The sequence below is a fragment of the Crinia signifera genome, chromosome 19 (assembly GCF_055691185.1).
Source record: "Crinia signifera chromosome 19, ASM5569118v1, whole genome shotgun sequence".
Lineage (NCBI taxonomy): Eukaryota > Metazoa > Chordata > Amphibia > Anura > Myobatrachidae > Crinia > Crinia signifera.
The window spans coordinates 134,073,172-134,094,787 of record NC_139226.1 but is presented as its reverse complement, the minus strand read 5'-3'; the positions used below and the strand labels follow the sequence as shown (position 1 = coordinate 134,094,787).

The 21,616-nt window shown below is 46.6% G+C and overlaps 1 protein-coding gene across 1 annotated transcript; it reads right to left on the bottom strand.

The window, feature by feature from the left end:
• Positions 1-3,418: 3,418 nt before the first annotated feature.
• On the bottom strand, positions 3,419-20,133 carry TNFRSF4 (TNF receptor superfamily member 4). Its single transcript, XM_083162108.1, has 7 exons — positions 19,975-20,133; positions 12,322-12,447; positions 10,012-10,149; positions 8,552-8,618; positions 6,924-7,159; positions 4,555-4,665; positions 3,419-4,247 (listed from the first exon to the last, which is right to left on the bottom strand). Exons 1-7 carry the CDS (start codon positions 20,114-20,116, stop codon positions 4,168-4,170), a joined length of 900 nt encoding a protein of 299 aa, XP_083018234.1. The 5' UTR covers positions 20,117-20,133; the 3' UTR covers positions 3,419-4,167.
• Positions 20,134-21,616: the final 1,483 nt, after the last annotated feature.

Sequence of the window (21,616 nt, the reverse complement as noted above, 5' to 3'; positions counted from 1 at the left end):
TTTTACATTGATTTCTATGCCCAAATCGGGTCCATTGAGGCATTTAAGTGTAAAATCGCGGTCAATCAGGCTTTTTAACATTGTTCCCTATGGGAAAATCGCGGTGATCGCGGTCATCGCGGGCATCGCGGCCATCCCGATTTACCCGCGATGCCCGCGATTTTTACCCCCGACGCCCGCGATTTCAATCGTGGGCGCCGTTCTAGGTAAAGAGTACCGATATAAGTAACAGAGAAGTGCAGGAACAGAGCATTGTGTCCCTCTCGGAGAGGGGGAATGTTGGGCGGTATGATATAAGTAACAGGGAAGTCCAGGAACAGAGCATTGTGTCCCTCCCGGAGAGGGTCATGTTGGGTGGTATGATATAAGTAACAGGGAAGTGCAGGAACAGAGCATTGTGTCCCTCCCGGAGAGGGTCATGTTGGGCGGTATGATATAAGTAACAGAGAAGTCCAGGAGCAGAGCATTGTGTCCCTCCTGGAGAGGGTCATGTTGGGAGGTATGATATAAGTAACAGGGAAGTCCAGGAACAGAGCATTGTGTCCCTCCCGGAGAGGGTCATGTTGGGCGGTATGATATAAGTAACAGAGAAGTCCAGGAGCAGAGCATTGTGTCCCTCCCGGAGAGGGTCATGTTGGGCGGTATGATATAAGTAACAGAGAAGTCCAGGAGCAGAGCATTGTGTCCCTCCTGGAGAGGGTCATGTTGGGAGGTATGATATAAGTAACAGGGAAGTCCAGGAACAGAGCATTGTGTCCCTCCCGGAGAGGGTCATGTTGGGAGGTATGATATAAGTAACAGGGAAGTCCAGGAACAGAGCATTGTGTCCCTCCCGGAGAGGGTCATGTTGGGTGGTATGATATAAGTAACAGGGAAGTGCAGGAACAGAGCATTGTGTCCCTCCTGGAGAGGGTCATGTTGGGCGGTATGATATAAGTAACAGGGAAGTGCAGGAACAGAGCATTGTGTCCCTCCCGGAGAGGGTCATGTTGGGCGGTATGATATAAGTAACAGAGAAGTCCAGGAGCAGAGCATTGTGTCCCTCCTGGAGAGGGTCATGTTGGGAGGTATGATATAAGTTACAGAGAAGTCCAGGAACAGAGCATTGTGTCCCTCCTGGAGAGGGTCATGTTGGGCGGTATGATATAAGTAACAGGGAAGTCCAGGAACAGAGCATTGTGTCCCTCCTGGAGAGGGTCATGTTGGGAGGTATGATATAAGTAACAGGGAAGTCCAGGAGCAGAGCATTGTGTCCCTCCCGGAGAGGGTTATGTTGGGAGGTATGATATAAGTAACAGGGAAGTCCAGGAACAGAGCATTGTGTCCCTCCCGGAGAGGGTCATGTTGGGCGGTATGATATAAGTAACAGGGAAGTCCAGGAACAGATCATTGTGTCCCTCCCGGAGAGGGGGAATGTTGGGAGGTATGATATAAGTAACAGGGAAGTGCAGGAACAGAGCATTGTGTCCCTCCCGGAGAGGGGGAATGTTGGAAGGAATGCAAATATTTTTGTCCAGTAGATAATTTGCTTTTGTGAGTGAACCAGAATCAGGGCCTAAGTGCCCCGGTCTATTCAGTTGTATCCCATGGTAAGCCTGCGCACTGCATGTACAGTGTATTTCTGTTCATGCCCTTGTTGCAAATAGAAGCCTGTGGTGAGTAGGGACATCTGCACTTATCATGGCTGCCGCAAACATGTTCACCCATCGCTCCTGGCTCTTCATTCAAAATCTATTGGTTAAACAATGTTAGCGCTCTGTGGGCCAGATGCACTAAGCTTCAAAAGTGATAAAATAGAGAGTGATAAACAACCAGCCAATCAGCTCCTACCTGACATTTTTCAAACACAGTCTGTGACATGGCAGGTAGGAGCTGATTGGCTGGCTGTTTATCACTCTCCATTTTATCACTTTTGAAGCTTAGCGCATCTGGCCGTGTGAGCATGTGGACTTGGAGCTGTAAGGGTACTCTTTACCTAGCATGGCGCCCATCGCGGGCATCGCGTACATCGCATGCACTAAAGTAACAGGTGCAACGCGACCGACGCGATGCCCGCGATTTCCCATAGGGATCAATGTTAAATTTTTCAATGGACGCGATTTTTCAATTCATTTTGCCATAGGAAACAATGTTAAATGGGCCACAGAGCCCAAATAGGCACCCTTAGCAGTGAAATGTCCCCCACAATTGTTAACGACACCCCACGATCCACGCGAACCCGAAGCGTGGCGAGCGTCGCGAGCCCGCGAGGGGCGGCGGTACGCGTCCTCCGACCTTTTCATACCCCCACAATCCACGTCGGCGTGGAGTTGAGAATAGTGTGGCGAGCGCAGCGAGCCCCGCGAGGGGGCGCGGATACCTGTGAAGCCCGCGAAGGGCCGCGTTTACCTGTGAAGGTATCTGCGTGCGCTCGCCACGCTTCGGGCTCGGTGGCTCGCTGCGCTCTCCACACTATTCTATTCTCAACTCCACGCCGACGTGGATAGTGGGGGTATGAAAAGGTCGGAGGACGCGTACCGCTGCGCTCGCCACGCTTCGGGTTCGCGTGGATCGTGGGGTGTCGTTAACAATTGTGGGGGACATTTCACTGCTCAGGGTGCCTATTTGGGCTCTGTGGCCCATTTAACATTGTTTCCTATGGCAAAATCGCGGGCATTGAGGCATTGAACTGCAAAATCGCGTCCATTGAATAAGTTAACATTGATCCCTATGGGAAATCGCGGGCATCGCGTCGGTCGCGTCGCACCCGTTACTGTAGTGCATGCGATGCCCGCGATTTTTTACACCCGATGACCGCGATGGACATCGTGGGCGCCGTTCTAGGTAAAGAGTACCACTGTAAGCACTGCGGCAAATTGTAACCAGCGCTTAATGTTGTTGTAACTTGGTTTCGCACATAAACATCCAAGAAATGCGCATAGACATTTATTGCAATGCAAATATACAATGCAAATATTGGCCAGACTTTCTGTAGTTTCACAGCTGGAGGGCCATAGTCTGGACATGCCTGATTTAGACAGATCACTAGAAAATTGCCTTAAATCGCAACATGTGTATGTCCCTAAAGATTAGGATCACAAGTGTTGATGTCCTTCTCAGGATGGCGTTAACCAAAGAGGCCATTCTCCGTAGGCTCTGCTTCCCCGTGCCAAAGCTTCACAGGACTAAACACTCAGCTTGTCCTGAGTCCCGCCCCCTGACTCCCATTGGCTAGTTCAACTAGACCCCTCCTTCAATGTGTTGTATGTACTGCAGTTCACGGGCAACAGCCACCACTGGTCCCCTTTGAGATACAAGTAGACGGACCTGCAGATCTATGAGCCTTTTGCAAGATATAAATAGATATTTTATTATTGTGTTTATTCTTTATTTTATTTTTTTTATTTTTTTATTTTTGGGGGGGGGGGGGGGGAGGAACATCTAAAACACAGTATAGCAGAATTGCTGATAACTACACAATAAATTATCACTATACACTCATTATGTCACACAATCACCCTCAACATCCTTCAGTTTTTGAAGAGACACATTGCTTCTGACAGGTCATCCGAGAGGGTTTAACGGAAATAACATATTACAGTCTGCCACATCTGTTACATGGGGATAGATTTACAAAGCAGTAATAAGGGAAGAGAAGCGAGAGGAGGAGAAGTGGCTCATGGCAACCAATCAGCTGCTCTGTATTATTTTATATTCTGCAAATTAGTGCTGATTGGTTGCCATGAGACACTTCTAGATCACTTTTCCGGGTGCCGGACGGGGTCCCGACAGTCTTTTACCCGTCGTCGGGATCCCGGTTGTTAAAACACCGACAGCCGGGTTCCCGAAGGCCACCGGCTATTCTCCCTCGTGGGGGTCCATGACCCCCATAGAGGGAGAATAGAATAGGTGGTGAGCGTGGCAAGCCACCGTGCACACAGTGCGCAGCTAGCCCGCAAGGGGCTTTGTTGCGCTCGCCATTCTGTCTGAGTCCGGCCAGTCGGGATCCCGACGTCGGGATCCCGACTGTCGGAACCACATACCACAGCCCACTTCTCCTCCCTTATCATTGCTTCATACACAAGAAGTGGGCTGTAAGTCACTCCAAGTCACAGAGGGTCCCCGTATTGCATTGAATCACTGGATGCCAGTGGAAAAAGATCGCCGTTTACAGACTCCAAGCCTCCATCATGCTGGGCACTGCTTGGCAAGGCTGCTATCCGAACTTGTGCTTTCCTCTTGTACCGGAACTTTGCACCTTTCACCTCCTGGGAGGAGAAACACATACAAAATATAAATTGTAAGCGTCGGATAACACGTCCATTTGTGCCCCATAAAAGCTTGTGGTGCGTCAGTGGACTACACAATATACTGTATGTTTTGAGGGGCAGCAAAATGAAAATAATTTAATTTAAAATACTACATTTCTAGAAATGTGAGATAGTACATAACTTGTTGTTACATATAAAAACGCTTAAAAATGACAAAATCTATTTTCAGTGCACACAACTATTATAAATATGTGTAGACGCAATGAGAAGTAATTTGTGTTACTAAGGATTGTATAATACTCACTAATGAACCCTCTGTTCCTCTTCTTACGATTTGTCTGTATTATCATAGTTACAATAATTACAGCCGAGACTGACAGTAAGATAACTCCAATGAGAATCAATGACATGGCACCTACGACAATAAAACAAGGCATTTAATATTATTGACATTAACATGTATATCTATAGTGCCAGAAAATTGTATTACGTAGAATCTCTACAAAAATAAAGATAATATTCTTTTAAGAAATCATATAAACATTACCCACCACCACATACCTCCCAACTTCTGTGCTGATGAAATAGGGACACTATAGGGACACTAAGGGGGCGGGGTGTATGCAAATGAGGGTGCGGCTTATGCGAATTAGCCGCGACCTAATTTTCATACGAGAATAGACGCTGTGTGCATGCGCACAGCGTCTATTCTATTAGATTGGGGGGTCTCCCAACTGCCACCCCCCGCAGCGGGACAATGCCTGCCGCGGGTGGGACAGCAGGACAGGACCCGAAAATCGGGACTGTCCCGCTGTAATCGTGACAGTTGGGAGGTATGCCACCATAGTGCAGGGGTGGGCAATTATATTAGCTGGGGGCCCTTAAACAAGTTGTAGCAAACTTTTCGAGGCTGCAAGGTATTTTGAAAACACTGAATTCCAAAAGTAGACAAATACTGTAGGAGCGATTTAAGCACAGATTTGTAGACAGGGCTGGACTAGGACCAAAAATCGGCCCTGGCATTTTGAGCACACCGTCCCACTTGGGTGGTCCCATATTTAACTACTGCAGTAGGCAGGACCCTTGCACAGCGAAGCCACACTACAACAAGGGGGTGTGGCCTCATGGAAAGGAGGCATGACATCACAAAAAGGAGGCGTTACCCATTACACAGTATGGAACACACCGTACTGCCCATTACAGAATATTACACAATCCATTATGCCCATTGCACATTATGGAACACACCGTAACGCACATTACACATTATGGAACACACCGTAATAATGCCCAATACAGAATAATTGTCATCTGTTATGCCCATTACACATTACATGATACACACATAGTAATGCCCATTACATGTAAGGCTACACAATTCCTTATGCCCATTACACATGGTGGCACACAACGTAAAGCATTGCATGCCCATTAAACATTATGCCTTTGAGGAGAGGGTGGGAGGCATTGAAAAAGTGCAGTGGAGATGTGGAGACTTAGGGGCTTCTATAACACATCCAGGGAGGAACCCTCATCATCAGTGTTCTGGGAGCAGAGACCCAGACAGAAGCTCCTGCAGTCGGACTCACTCAGGACAAGAGCGCTACGCAGGACACTCACCACCGGCACCAGCACTCTTGCAGCAGGCAGCCCAGGAGGACAGATCCACCTCACGTGATGAGGGCGACTGGTTCTGCACCACAGCCCCACCATTCACCTGGTGGGAAATGAAAGCTGTGGTCGCATCATGGCTCCCCACCACACGCGTTGCTCAGAGGAGGGGGGGTGGGGGCGAATAATATGTACGGCGGTCGCATCATGACGTCAATATGCAAATGACGTGGCCGACCAGGGCTCAGCACAGGAGGTGGTGCCGGAGTGCTGAAAAAAACGGATGCACAATAAAAAAGTGCCAGATGGCCGGTCCAGCCCTGTCTGTACTGTACATAATTAAAAAAAATATTTGTAGATTACAGGAGAAAGATATACAGGGCCTTATCAACCAATAGGCTGCAGCCTGGAGCACTGGCTTCTGTGGAGGGGGGCCGCAGTGGTGTGCAGGTACAACAGAAGGGGTGCCAGTTGGGATCCCGACAGCCATTTACCCAACATCGGGATCCTGACTGTCAAAACACCAACAGCCACCTGCTATTTTCTCTCGTGGGGGTCCACGACCCCCATAGAGGGTGAATAGAATAGGTGATGAGCGCAGCGAGCCACCGTGCCCGCAGCATGGCAAGCGCAGCGACCTTGCAAGGGGCTTTGTTGCGCTCACCATGCTGTCTGAGTCCGGCCAGTCGGGATCCCGACGTCGGGCTAATGACTGTCGGACCCCTATACTACACCCCAACAGAAGTCGGGTCTCTGCAGATTCCATTTGGATGGCACGGAATCTGCCACAAACAAATGCTGATATTCTAGGGCACCGTGGTCAAGAAAGTTTGGGAACCACTACACTAAGGTGTGGAGGGAGAATATAATAGTGTGCCCACCATGACAAACACTAATTACCTAGGTTTAGTACACAAACATAGGGCAAAATAAATGTGTAAAGAGGTAACAATATATTTAAACAAGACTGTGTTCAATCACAAAGAGGAGGAACATTTTATAGGATATATTTATTTCTTACGTGTGAGCGATTCCCATTGCTACGATTAAACATACACTTACCCCAGGCCAGAAATCCGCTGTCTGTGGTTCTCACAGTGCTGGATATGTCCGTTCTGAAGCTACGGATAGTGGTGGCGCCGACTTTAGGACGAATAGCGTTGCCTTCCCTTGCATATATCTGTGTTTGTGTTACAGTTTTGAGGGGAATATCCAATGTGACATTTGTTGGTTTTGTACATCTTACATCTTGGGTGGCAGTACCCGCTTCCAAAATAGTTTCACCCAGCGCGCTGCAACTGTTAAGGACATAGTAAAGGGAGTGAGAGGTATGAAGGGAAACAAGGCTGCTTTCAGTGGTTGATCATACTGTACATGCCCAAACTTGGAGTCTCAGGTACCATTTTCATTTTGAGGATTTGCTGCTGGGAAAGACAATTCTACTAGTGTCCTACTGTTATTCGCTGGGTTGGACTAGCCCATGAGGGCACAGCTAAAAATCCCAGTTGGCCCCCCTGCCTGTGGGCTCCAACTCCTCCTCTAATTTTATGTTTGTAGAGACTGTGTACTGTGGTGGTCTGTGGTGGCTGTCAACACCCCTTAAGTGTGTGGGTCCCTACTGCTGCATTCCCCAATGGGCCCTTCATGCCCTAGTCTGACACCGGTTATTGGAGGCAGCTCTGTGTGTATCTCCTCTTAGGCTGACATCATTTCCTCAGAGTTAAGCAGGAGATGGATCGAGAACCTCCCAAATGAATAGGCACCAATCCACAAGGAAAGGTAAAAACATGGCTGGCATGAGTTTGGAGATAATGCAAGGGGTACAAACTATAATCTGGGGCAAAGGCACAATTGTGGGGCTGGGGTACCACTGTGGAGCATACTATACATGGGGGGGGGGGTGACTATGGGCACTTAAGGGGGTCATAAAATGAACTAGGCCACAACTTTTGAGGCATGAAATTAATTAGGTCACTACTAAGCAATGGCTTATTTATAATGGGTGCAGTGTGTGTGGTGCTTATGGCCCCTGAGCGCCAGGGGCCCCTCACCACACACACACACATATTCATTTACTACGAAGTTTAGTAGAAGGATAATGAATTAGATATCCTAAAAGAACGGTAACATATGCAGAAAATGTGCGGGCCTCTCATCTCTTAAATGCCTAGGGAAACCCCGATGGCTGAACTGGGCAGTGAGTGTTGGCAGCGCAGAACAGGAGAAGACTGGAGTAAGTGGCAGGGTTGGAGAATGACAGAATATATATATACATATATCCCCGTGTTCAAGGGCTTGTACATAGAGCAACTTAGAGAGGCAGAACTTCTCATGGTTTCAGCTAACCAATTCTTTAGCAGCCTTATTGAACCAAGTAAACCTGGGATGGGGAACCTTCAACCTTCCAGCTGTTGTTGAACTACACATCCCAGCATGCCCTGCAACAGTTTTAGCATGGCCAAATAACAGAACTGTAGTAGGGCATGCTGGGATGTAGTCCAACAACAGCTGGAGGGCCGAAGGTTTCCCCATCCCTGAAGTAAACCATCACTTTTAATGGCTGACATACGTAACAGGAGGCAGAATACGTGGACACTGACATACTGCTGGTCTTGTTCACAGGAACAAATGCACAAGATAGAAACGGCAAAAACGAAGACATTTCATTTAGTAAACTTGAATCAACTTACTTTGTCCATGGGCGACAGACGCTGTTTACTTTGATTGAGAAATATCCGGCAGGACAGGGTTGGCATTCTAAAATAATAATAACTAACATTAAAGACCGTTGAGGCAAAAGAATCCCAGCAATGATTATGCCCTGTGTGCAATGGAGAGCAGTAACTTTGGCGTACACATTGCCCTCGATCATCGGTCCTTTATTATTGGTCATTAATGTTATTGAAGTCTTACAAATTAAACGTTTTTCGGGCTTGTGTGTGGTACAGCTCACAGACAATCGGTAGGCCAACATTGACTAAAGGTTGTCACAGGTATGTTGGTGTCCATGTTGACACCCGAGTACACCGCCCACCAGTGAGTGTAGCTCCACTGCCAGTGAGCTTGGCACACTTTACCATTCCCAATCGGAGTCCATGTGGATGGTAAAGCATTAAAAGTCCCTCAATAAATTAAAAGAATCATGAAAAACTCATGCCAACCTTTTCATGTTCAAGCCATTATTAGCAACTTTACATTAGAAATGTAAAGTAATTGACACTTCTTAGTGGAAAACCCTTGTACCAGTCGCAGTGTAGCATTGGTCTATGTGCTGCCACTGGAAGTGGAATGAAATAGACTAGAGCAGTGGTGGCCAACCTGTGGCTCTTGAGCCTCATGCGGCTCTCCCCCTTGTAAAGTGCGGCTCCGGATCCCACTGCTGCCCGCCGCCCACCGTCTGTCCCAGTCCCCCCTGCTGCCGGTTCCCTGAATCCCTTCTCCTTCTGAGGGGAGGAGAGCACGCATCGCTCATCTCTCCTACCCCTTACTGTGCATCCTTGTGACTGGGCCGTCCGCCAATCAGAGCTCGTAGGCCAGCAGCCAATCAGGAGCTGGCCAGTGAGCTTTGATTGGTGGGCGGCCCAGTCACAGGGAAGTGAGGGGGAAGGAGACGCGCGGTGTGCTGTGCTCTCCTCCCATCGGTGACATGACAGGAGGACTGCAGGGGGACACCAGACTGTCCTCTCCCCGCCTGGCAGCAGCAACAATGGTGAGTGCTGCTGCTGGGAAATTTGCACTGTGGAGGCATAGCAGTTTGTGGCACTGTGGGGGCATAGCAGTTTGTGGCACTGTGGGGGCATAGCAGTTTGTGGCACTGTGGGGGCATAGCAGCTTTTTGGCACTGTGGGGGCATACCCGGCACCGTGTGGTGCATACCTGGCACCGTGGGGGGCAAATGTGTATCTGGCACTATTGGGGGCATATGTATATATGGCACTGCACTATTGGAGGCATATTTGTATCACACCCACCCAAGGGGTCAAAATAGACTACGCCCCTGCGCATGATGTCGGCTCTTTAGCTTGACTACCAATATTTTTCGGCTCTTTACCTATGACCGGTTGGCCACCCCTGGACTAGAGAATCATTTTTTGCTTCATACGGAACCTACTGTACCACTCTACAAATATTATAACTGTAAGGAACATACTGTTATTTCTGATTTCTTTTCCTATGTCACATTGGCAAGCCGTCTTTAATTCTTTATTATTCGGAGTACTTCCTTCAGGACAGGCGCACACAGCATCTGATGTTTTGTTACATGGTTGTATTTCAATACTTCCTTTACCTGTGATGTAAGAAAGGGATAGAAATGATTGTTTACAGTACGTTTACCTTTCTACTAACAGTACTTCCGCACAGCATTGCTCTGATCTACCAGACTTCTCAGAGGGCCCAATGAATGTTGTTAGTGCCCCACGTCTTTATGCAAGCTGGAAAGTCACAGGATTCTGCTGTGCGTAAAAAGAAACACCTTACTCCACGGATGGGGAACCTTCGTCCCTCTTCGGCTGTTGTTGAACTGCACATCCCAGCATGCCCTGCTACAGTTTTGCTATTTGGCCATACTAAAACTGTTGCAGGGCATGCTGGGATGTGTAGTTCAAAAACAGCTGGAGGGACAAAGGTTCCCCATCCCTGCCTTACTAGGTCAGCAAATCCTGGTGCCAAATTGTCACTGAGACCTGCAGAATAAAAAAAAGCACATCCAAGGCCAGACTGCCCATCGGGCACTTCTGATGGACTGGCCATGCAGAGAGATCCGGGCTGGCCATGCAGCTCAGTCACCCAGCACTTTGCTCGGTGCACAGACACAGGGGTTGTACGAGTGGGATGCGGATATAATCCTGGGCTGGCGGATGGGATCCCTGCGGCTGCCAGAGTACTGGTGCAGGAACTTCGATATGGACCAGGCAGCTGATGCCAGCATTCCAAATGTAAGTATGCCAGGTGGGTTAGGGTCAGATCAGGGAAGGGGGGGAGGTAGGTTCTATAAGAACAGTTAAACCCGCTGTATAATGGGCAACCCGGGTTTATTGTGAAAGCATCTTTAACGGGTCGAACACGGAATCAAAATTCCGGGTCCGACCCAGCATTGCGATCTGAAAGGGGTATATATGCTTCGCCGGACAATGCAGCAGTGAAACTGGCTGCAGGGTGCTGATCCAGGAACCCCGCTAGGCGCTAGCCACATGCAGGGGCCAAGGTACAGCCACAGCACCTTCCTTACAGCCATGTACACATCTACTATACGCTGCATTATTCAAATGCATAGTTTCAAACCAATCATCATTATCAATGTACTCATCCATCAAGATCCAAAGATCCACCCGTAACAGCCAGATTTACAAGTATGAGCAACTCTGCCCAGGCTGCAATTCTATTAACATGCCCTCGATAAACGTTACTGCCCAGTTACACCCTTACAGCATAGTTACCTCCCCTCCTGCATTCTGCAGGAGACTCCCTGACATAGCAGCAATCTCTCTCTCCCTCATTAGTCTAGCAATCTCCCTCATGTCACCTAGCCCACATTACACTGTTACATCATAGTTACCTCCCCTCCTGCATTCTGCAGGAGACTCCCTGACATAGCAGCAATCTCTCTCTCTCCCTCATTAGTCTAGCAATCTCCCTCATGTCACCTAGCCCGCATTACACTGTTACATCATAGTTACCTCCCCTCCTGCATTCTGCAGGACACTCCCTGACATAGCAGCAATCTCCCTCTCTCCCTCATTAGTCTAGCAATCTCCCTCATGTCACCTAGCCCACATTACATTTTGAGGAAAAAGGAATGAGAGACAGATACATTTACACTGAATCATCAGCACCATTTCCCAGCACGTTACCAAGTATAGTATCTCTTACTAACTGCTTTGTGGATCAGCTACATTTGGATATAAGGCAGTTTACAATATTCCTCTCAGATGTTGCAGTACACACCCACGCTTCTAGGTGCCACGTTCACAATCTCTTTTCACAATCTCTCCATATATGGAAATAGACACTCCCTTTGGGTGGAGCATGACACGCCCCCTCAATGGGGAACTTTGCAAAATTCTACTACCAACTATAATCTCCCTGAAACTAGTTTTCAAACGTAGGCAAGTATGACTTACAGTAGCAAGCAGTCATTAACGAAAGTGCAGCCAAGGTGGTGGCCCAGTTCTCCCAACATACCAGGAAGGTCCTCTCTAATAGCTACATCCCCAGTGTGTGGGCACTGTGGCATAATGTGAACTGGGAGTAACATACAGTACATGTAGTGCTAGGAGCATTGTTTTACATCACACCCCCACAAACCCTACTCTGGCTCTGGGTACGACTATAGTTGCCAGTAGATGTGTACTCTCCGCTACATAGCAGGCACAATGCAGTAATCCGCTAGGTCCATCAGCAAATTTTGCCTGCGGGCCACTCTGCCACTAGTTAGATGGCACTCATTCTTGTTGCTTACCTTTATCACAAATCGTGCATCTCTTACAGTGGTTCCTGGCCTTCGCTGGGTTATAATACTGGGCATTGCAATCTTTGCACGTCGATGCTGAATTACCTGGAATGCAGATGACTGATATTTCTTGACCTGGAAAAAAAAACTACTAATATATAAGGCAAGAAAAATAGGACTAGAAGACGGGAGAAAGGTGTCATTCATTAGACTACATACAACTATGGGAGAATCAGCCTGTTTCCAGCACTGGCATCCATTACTCTTCATCCTCCATCTCCTGCTGACAACTGGACAGCAGAGATACAGGATGGGATGGATCATTTGAAACATGAACATTCTTATACATCCTGCCCTTCGGCGTTATGCAGGGACACTGACATTTTGGGACAGATCTTCCAATAAGGGCGATATCAGATGTGTTTATGACCTGGAGCATACTATGGATCGCTATATAGTTTTATCGTGTAATTTGTAGCCATCCAACAATATACTTATAAAGGAGAGAGGATCTGATTCATACGTGGACAGAGATGCAGTAGTCCTCGCATGGTAATGGCGCAAACCATGGCATTTCTATTGAGCATAGTGGCTGCAGCTGTAATATGGGGGGGGGGGGGTAGAAATACAATATGGTTGCTCAAATTGTCAGACGTACAAGGTCGTCAGTGCTGGCCACAAGTGCATGCAATTCCCCTCTGCAAACGTGAAGGGGCCCATTTATTGAGGATGGCATATACAATGTGATCTGGGCAAACTATCACAATTGTATTCTCCACGCCGTAGTGGAGGATGGTAGGGTAGGAAATCCCTCCTGTCAGCACGTCAGCTGAAAATTTGGTAAAAAAATAAAATTTTGGCCCTGTCCAGGGGCAGATTGGATACCGGGCCAGGATACCGGGCCATTTCCCGGCGGGCCGGTCCAGATTTTCATATTTGTTTTAGGCTATCCTGCCCTTCTGACCAGGCAGCGGCGGCTGGTCGCTGATTGGTGACATCACCTGCGAGCCGCCTTCAGCCTGGCGGTGCGGCAGGTGACTGGTAAGTAACATCCCCCCCCAGGGCAGTAGCGCATGTCCCCTCGCCGAACACCCCCCCCCGGCAGTCGTGCTCACCATCGCCACCCCCCCCCCCACCACGGGCAGTAGCGAGCGCACCCCCCCCCCCCCCCCCCGGGAGTAGCGAGCGCAACCACACACACACCCGTGCGGGCTGCTTCGAGATCGTTCCCGGGACGGATTGCGTTGCCAATCCGCCCCTGTCGACCTTTTGGCCATTTGGACCTTGTCGACCTTTTGATCTAGCGGCCATGTCAACCTTTTGACCCTGTCAACCTTTTCATTATTGACCATTGGACACTGTCAACCTTTTGACTATCGACCTAGAGGCAACCTATCATGAATATGGATACCATACCATACTTTGCATGTCAGGGAGATTGTGAAGGTGACACAGAAGCGTGGACATTGACATCCAAATGTAGATGAGCCGTAAAGCACATACCCTCCAACATGACCCATTCCATTCGGTACACAATGCTCTGTTCCTGGACTTCCCAGGTAATATAGGATTGCCAGCACCTCTGTTGAACTCGGTAATTGACGAGAAGGGTGTTTCAAAACAGGTGATGACAATCATACATTACCAGGGAAGTCCAGGAACAGAGCATTGTGTACCGAATGGAATGGGTCATGTTGGAGGGTATGAAAGCAGTTAGTAAGATCTGGTTTTACATACCAGGACTTGTCTATGTATTGGGTTTTGCAAGCGGTTCCTTATCAAGAAACCTTATTTAAAATGTGTGAAGCCATAGGGATCATGTAGCTTAACCGCTGCAAAATACGGAAATCAGGGAGATTGCTACACCCTTCAGGGAGATTGCTACACCCTTCAGGGAGATTGCTACATCCTTCAGGTAGATTGCTACATCCTTCAGGTAGATTGCTACATCCTTCAGGTAGATTGCTACACTCTTCAGGGAGATTGATACACCCTTCAGGGAGATTGCTACACCCTTCAGGGAGATTGCTACACCCTTCAGGGAGATTGCTACACCCTTTAGGGAGATTGCTACTATTTCATGCCGTCTCTTGCAGAATGCGGGAATACAGGCAACTATGAATGACGCTGTGGAAAAGATTACTGGCGCAGACTTCTTTGTGTTCGGAGTCACGGGGCATATTATCAGTGAAGACGATTTTCTTGCTCCTGACGCATCCCACGCATATACTTTGATATTCTACATGTTGTTGATGTTACTAGATTACTATAGTGCGCTATACAGTACAGAATAGAACAGGTGTGTGAGTGTGTTACTAAAATAGTAACTGTTCCTTTTCCGTTGTAACACGTAAACCACATTCTCAGCAAAGGTCTGTACACTCCACCACTGCTTACAGTGACAAAAATACCTCCATTCACAACTAAGCGGAAAACGCTTTGTTTCCGAAGCTGGTGACTTTGTTCATTGTATTGTTGAACATTTAGAATCAAATATCTTATCATATGTAAATCTTGTACTTTTCTTACATTTTTTTTTTAACCTGAAATTGCCAACTGTAGCATGAAAAGTGCACCTAGATTTTTTTTCTGTGCACTAATAGCTACTGAATCAGGCCCATAGATCGCTAGTTTTACCATTCTGTCCCTACGGTGCTACAAATGTCACCCATACACTGATGCTGCTTTCAGACCGCAAATCTGGCTTTGACCAGGTATTTTAAAACGTTTCTAAATACGGGTCTGCCAGCTATAACCCCTTTCACACCGCATGTCTTTAAACGGTATTTCAGTGCAGTTTTTGTCCTTAAACGATATTTCAGTGCTGTTTTTGTTCCTCCACAACACTGAACCCGTTTTAACCCATAGAAAACAGTGGATGGAAAAAAAACGGGTCTGAAACGGGTAGGACCCTGCTTTATTACCGTTTAGAAATACCAGTTCAATAGAACCGGTAAATTCACTCTGCACCTTTTCATTTACATCGGAGTCCAAACAAAAATATTCTGGTAAATTGATTGGCTCCTGACCAAAACGTATTTTAATTCTAGTTTGTACAAGTGTGTACATATGTTTAAGGCAGACTAGATGGGCCAAGTCAGGGACGTTTTAACAGTTGTGTGTGCTTCCAGGATAAAGGTACCCTATTGACATCTGTGATATGCAGGGAAAGTGATAGGCAGGGGCAAAGGCAGGATTTGTAAGGAGGAGGTTGCCAGAATTGTGACATTTTAAATATAATCAGAGCCGACACAGCAAACCAGTGAGAAAGATTGGTAGCCATGGGGAGAGAAAGAGATATGGGGTGAGTGGGAGACACACCCATGGAGAAAGAGACCAAACATAGGGTGGGGGGGGGGGGGGGAGCGAGGGAGAGACAGAGATAGGAACAGCAGAATGAGATTGAGCAGAAGAGCCAGTGGCAAATGCAGGATTGTTAGAGGGGGGTTTCCAAATGTAATCCAAAGTCTCCCACTCTGAAGTGGAGTAAGGGGATTATTTTGGTTCACTCTTTCTGACAAGTTCCTTCTTAGATGGACAAAACCATGTGCACTGCAGGTGGGGCAGATGTTACTTGTGCAGAGAGAGTTAGATTTTGGTGGGGCTTTACTTCAAAGTGAGATCTATATTGCAGTGTAAAAATAAAGCAGTTGGTATTTACCCTGCACAGAAACAAAATAACTCACCCAAATCTAATTATCTCTGCACATTTTACATCTGCCCCCCTGCAGTGCACATGGTTTTGTCCATCTAAGAAGGATTTTGTCAGAAAGAGTGAACCAAAATAACCCCCTAAGTACAGAAGTCTTTGGGAGTGGTAACAGTATTAATATTTCACAGTACAGATGGTCTATATTATAAGCTGTTTCAAACACATAAATAAGATGAGTGGTCAGGAAAAGGTTAAACATGCCATAATAAATAAATACTCAGATATAATAGAACCAGTACTACACTTTCTAAGCTCACATTCTCCCACTTCATGGTAATTCTCCTGTCTCTTCCTCATGGCCGCTACTCTCTGGTCTATTGCTATGTTATTATATGCCAGTGCTATTGTCATAATTTAAAGCACTTGCCAAGAGGAGGGGGGTTTCCAGGCAACCAGACCCCCCCTGTGTTTGCCTATGAGAAGAACGGTGAGGTTCTCACCGCTGTACCCAACCGCGAAGTAAAGATGGTTCCGATGTAATCACATCAACTATTACATATCAATCATAGTGATAGGCTTCTTCTAGAGCTCATGTCCCTGAATGTGATTAATACATTTAGGTGAATCTTAGGGGCCTTGGAGAAAGAAAGTGGACACAGAAAGTACTTTATCTTCATCTACTTCAGCTCTCTCCGAGGCTTAATAAATAATACGCCCTTTGATTTCTGATTACCATAATTACTGATGATAGAAATGATGTACCTTCTTAATATATTGGAAAGGGAAAAGGCTCCAAAAAGTGTCTCACCTGTGATCAGCGAGGTGACCACTAATGTGATCCCTGCATTCACTGTCTGGGAATCTCTCCTGGTAATTTTGGCATTCAGTCGGATCCGGGATAATGGGTAAACAGTTCCTTAGTCGACCAATATTGGTCAACAGTGACTATGTCGACACCTAAAAATGGTCAACATGATTCGAAAAAGATGGAGAACCTCTGCCCTAGGTCGACCGCGACAGTACCACTGCACTCGCCATGCATAGGTTGTGGTGCCTCGCTACGCTCAGTACACTGGTATACTCTATACTCACTTGGATAGTAAAGTATGAACCAAGTTGGTCTAAAAAAAACTTGTGTCGACTTCCTGTCACTGTTGACCATTCTTAGGTGTCAACCTAGTCACTGCTGACCAATATTGGACAACCTAGTGACTGCCGACCCGGGTGCTGGATACAGTTAGCTCTCAGGGTAAAGCTCCAAAATATTTCTCATTGTGGGGGGGGGGGGGGACTGCAGCAGATACAGGAATTAGTACAATTATATTTAGGGGCACTTGTGTCAATGTGGGACTATGTAAAAACCGGACCCGGACTAAACCCCGGACCACCGGACCGGACATCAAAATCTGCAGTGAGGAGCTTGTAGTGCCTTATCCAGGGGGGTCCCTGCGATAACTATCATCAGGGACATGGGGAAGGGGAGATTACAGCCTCCCCCTGTGGTCCGGCCCGTCCGGTTTTTGCTACATGCCCGGACCATACAGGGAGGCTTTATTCTCTCCCTCCTCCTCTCCCTGGTGAGAGGCATCACAGGCAGCCCCCCTGGACAGGACACCCCTGGACAGGACACCCCCTGGACAGGACACCCCCTGGACCGGATGCTACAAGCTCCGGACTACAGATTTTGATGTCCGGTCCGGCGGTCTTGTCCTGGTCCGGTTTTTACCCATACCCTGTCAATACTCCTAAACGTTGGGTGTTTTAAGGTGATATCCTACAAACACTTTATAGATTCCTAAGTGCGCAACGAAACAAAACCTCCTCTTGTCTGCAGCTTCCCCTGTGACATCATTTCCGCTGAATGATGTATGGAAGCTGCAATGTCTGCACATCGTCACAAAGTGCTATGACTAAATCTTATTTTTAGACAAAAATATACTGATTTTTTTTTTTTTTTTACAAAAAAGGGAAATATCATCACCCCCGCATTTCTTTATGGAAGGAAATGGTACATTGCTGTAGGGAGCACTAACATAGTTCACAGCATTAGGAGGTGATAGAAGAGAGAGAGAGAGAGAGAAGGGGGAGGTAAAAACATTTAACACTGTTAACACTTTGTACTTTCCATCTACCCCGTCCTGATGTGGTCAGCTGGCCTGTACTGTATCACCTCAGGATGAAATGAAAGGATAGTAGTCTGAGCACTCACATGATAAAACTCAATAGAAATAATAGGATTTGGTAGAAAGCTGCAACTGCTGTTCCTTTATTGTAGTTCTCTAAAATGATTAACCCTGTCATACCCACAGACAATTGACTGACTGTCATCCCATTATGCATTTTACTGTGCGGTTTGGTGAAAACAGCAGCTGTAGATCGCTGTAGATAGAGTAACAGGAATCTCAGTGCCAGCGCCATAATCAGCAATATCTTTTGTGTGTGTGAGTACATACAACCCAGTATATACATTAAAAAAAACCATAGCAGTAGCGGTTTCAGTATGATTTACCTGCAGTTAAAATCCCGACCACCATTGGACGATGGTCAAAATACAGACATTTAAAATCCGAACATGGTCAAAATGGCAACATTTAAAATGTTGAAGGGTCAAAAAGTAGACTTTTTGGATTTTTGGGAGGGTGTCTGTCGACATAGGTTGGCATAGACACAACAATTCAGTGTGGTTAGTGTGCTACTGTGCTCGCCATGCTTCAGGCACACTATAATATTCCCCCACTGGGATGGTAACAGTAAGAACAAGTTGGTTTCTAAGAAAAAAATCATTGACTTTGACCTGTTGATATGTTAAATGTTGGCATTTCAACCATGTCGGCATAATGAATGTTAGCAATTTGAACGTGTCAGTATTTTGACTATCTCGTCAATGGTGGTCGGTATTTTGGCTTCTCCAGCTGTCATGAGATCCCTGCTCAGTCCTATTCAATACATCAAAATAATAGCCTCCAATTCCAATGTAGTGTTTTGTAAAAGTAATTTAGTTTTGCACCTCATCTCCCGGCTCTCCGCGAACACCGCCGCCCGGCTCCCCCGCCCACTCGCCACCACTCTTCATCCCCCCTGCCGGCTCCCAGTGCCCCCACCCGGCACCGAGCTGCACATAACATCTGGTCAAAACAGGAAATTTAGTCCAATTTATCAGCCTAATCTGTTGGAATCCGATCAACTCGGACCAAATCTCACTAGTGTATGGGGGCCTTTACAGAATGTGGTGAGGGACAGGATTCACTTCTTTTTTTACCACATATTTTAAGTTAGGAAGCCACAAGAACTGGTTTTTACCTATTGTACAAAGCCATTTGAATTTAAAGGACTCCTTGGCCACCAATCCGAGGCACCCTGGCTAGCGTCCCACGGCACACAGTTTGAGAACCGCTGCGATAAATCTGTCTGCTGTTCCCTGTAATTGCATGCGCTTATTAATGTGATGATCTGAATAACAGCATTAAGATCAATCCTATTTTAGCACAATGAAGGGGTAAATGTACTAAGATGGGAGGTTCCATTTCACAATCAATATACAAAAAGTAGATTCTGATTGGTTGAAAAACCCCCCGTGTGAAATATAATTTAGCAATTTCCCCCAAAGACAGGAACCAGGCAGGCCAACATTTAGGTACATTTAAAACACAAGGCTAGTTTAATAGAATAAGCCCCATAACTAGGAAACAAGACATATAGATCCGCAAACCATGGAGAAAGTTAATGATTAATACAGATTGAATAAGATTATTCAGGAGAGACCTAATGCAGCTCAATAAGTAACTACAAAAACAGTTATAAAAAGATCCATGTCAGAATGGAACTATAAGGCATAGATTATTAAGATCCATCGTTACCTACCTGTTAAAATGCAGTTAGTGTTTTTTCCACAACAAAATGATCATCTGTTCATTATTTATATATCACATGGAAACAGAACACTGCTTATAATAAAATAACCCAGACTAATAAGCAAATTGTAATAGATGGAGATAAAGAACACGCCTCACCTGGAGCGCAGAAGTTGCAGCAAACCTCTCTACCCTGAGACGTTTCAGGGTATTGGCTCTCCATACAGTTGTGAGCATTATGAGCGCACACCAGGAGGGGTAGCAGCGCGGTGAGCTGGGTACAAAAGCCATAGCGAAGCATCTCGAGCAAATGATCAATTCCCCTTCATTCATTCATTCACTTTTCAGAGGAGGAAGTTAATCAGCTCGTACTAACCAATCATAAGCAGGGGGTGGGGTTCCTCTCAACACAGATTATCTCTGACCTAAGCACTTCTGCAAAATACAATGTAAATGCTAATTACCAGTATCAGTTATGCTGTACACACTTAATTCTTCTTCTGAAATATTTTCTGGAGAAACTTAAGGCTCATACACACGGGGCAATTTTTTGTGCCTAGCCTATATGCTGTGCGATGCGGGCTAGGGAAATCGCCCTTGAACTTTCCGGTGGCTAGATCGCCCATACACATGTAACGGTGGTGCGGGCATGCACGTCCCTATCGTATGGAGCATATACACGGAGCGATCCGTGCTTAATTTAGAAGACAGATCGCATAGAAAACTGGCTATTATCACCCCGTGTGTATTACCGTTAAGAAATAAAATAGGTTTTATCTTGTGTTTGTGATGATACATTTCCAATAAACATTAACAAAGGCCAGAGATCAGGAGAGGGAGAATTCCAGTAAATAAAATAATAAAAGGAATTGTTCAGTTGTTCATAATTGAAAATAGGCAGGGCAGGTGGTCCGCAAAACACTGGAGCACCAGCTGCAGTGGCAGCAGTGACATCTCCAGCACTGTGGAGGATGAGAGGACAGGGCACCTCGTCCAGACCTGTGACTGGGATGGCTACATCATCAGATACAGGGGCGGCACAATCTTGTGCCTAGGGGTGGTCTGTTACTTAAATCCGGCCCTGAAAACAGGGACATTTCTTGAACAACATCTTCCAGGGATATAACTTTAATCTGGGGCTATTATTGGAATTTAGTGAAGCGAGGTTGCTCGCACATTAAAACTATATTGTTCTATAACGTTCGTTTTATCGTCATCGTGTTTCAGACAAATTTTGGCACAATTTGCACACTATTGCTCCGAAACTACAAATGGCATGGACACGAGTGATAGCTCATTCGAAAGGACTTAAAAGGGCCCTCCTTTTAATGCAACAACTATTGATCTACTCTGAAAATTTTAAAAGCAGCTGTGCTTTGAACTCGTGAAACAGCATCATGCTACGAAAGAAGATCAAGGATCGAAAACCGACAACCACCATTAACTTCGGCAGAGCAGAGCTGCAGGTGAAGGGAGAAGAAAAAATTAAGAGATCACCAGGAAAGAAGTTACGGGGCTCCAAATACTAGCCTGCAGAACTAAAATGGTGCGCCAGTTCTCCACAGCCGGGTCCCTTGAGAGGGCCACCAAAATGACCGAGGATGTATTTGTTAAATAGAGACGAAGCTGATGAGACCCCTCATGACCCAACCTTGGTCACAATGCAACCCAACACAGGCCCTTCACTGCTGTTAAAAAAGCAACCAGCAGTGTTGTCGCGCTACTCTGGCGCAAACAACAGTTCGCCAAGCTATTTCTAAACAATTCCTTTGGCCATGTGTGCGATCACCTCTGGCACAAG

Excerpts from the sequence above, each read along its gene's own strand:
- TNFRSF4 (XM_083162108.1), bottom strand. The coding sequence starts at position 20,116 with ATGCTTCGCTATGGCTTTTGTACCCAGCTCACCGCGCTGCTACCCCTC. Across the intron at positions 4,666-6,923 it reads CAGCGGATTTCTGGCCTGGG|GTGCCATGTCATTGATTCTC; the intron begins GTAAGTGTATGT and ends TTATTGTCGTAG. Across the intron at positions 4,248-4,554 it reads GAGGAACAGAGGGTTCATTA|GAGGTGAAAGGTGCAAAGTT; the intron begins GTGAGTATTATA and ends TTCTCCTCCCAG.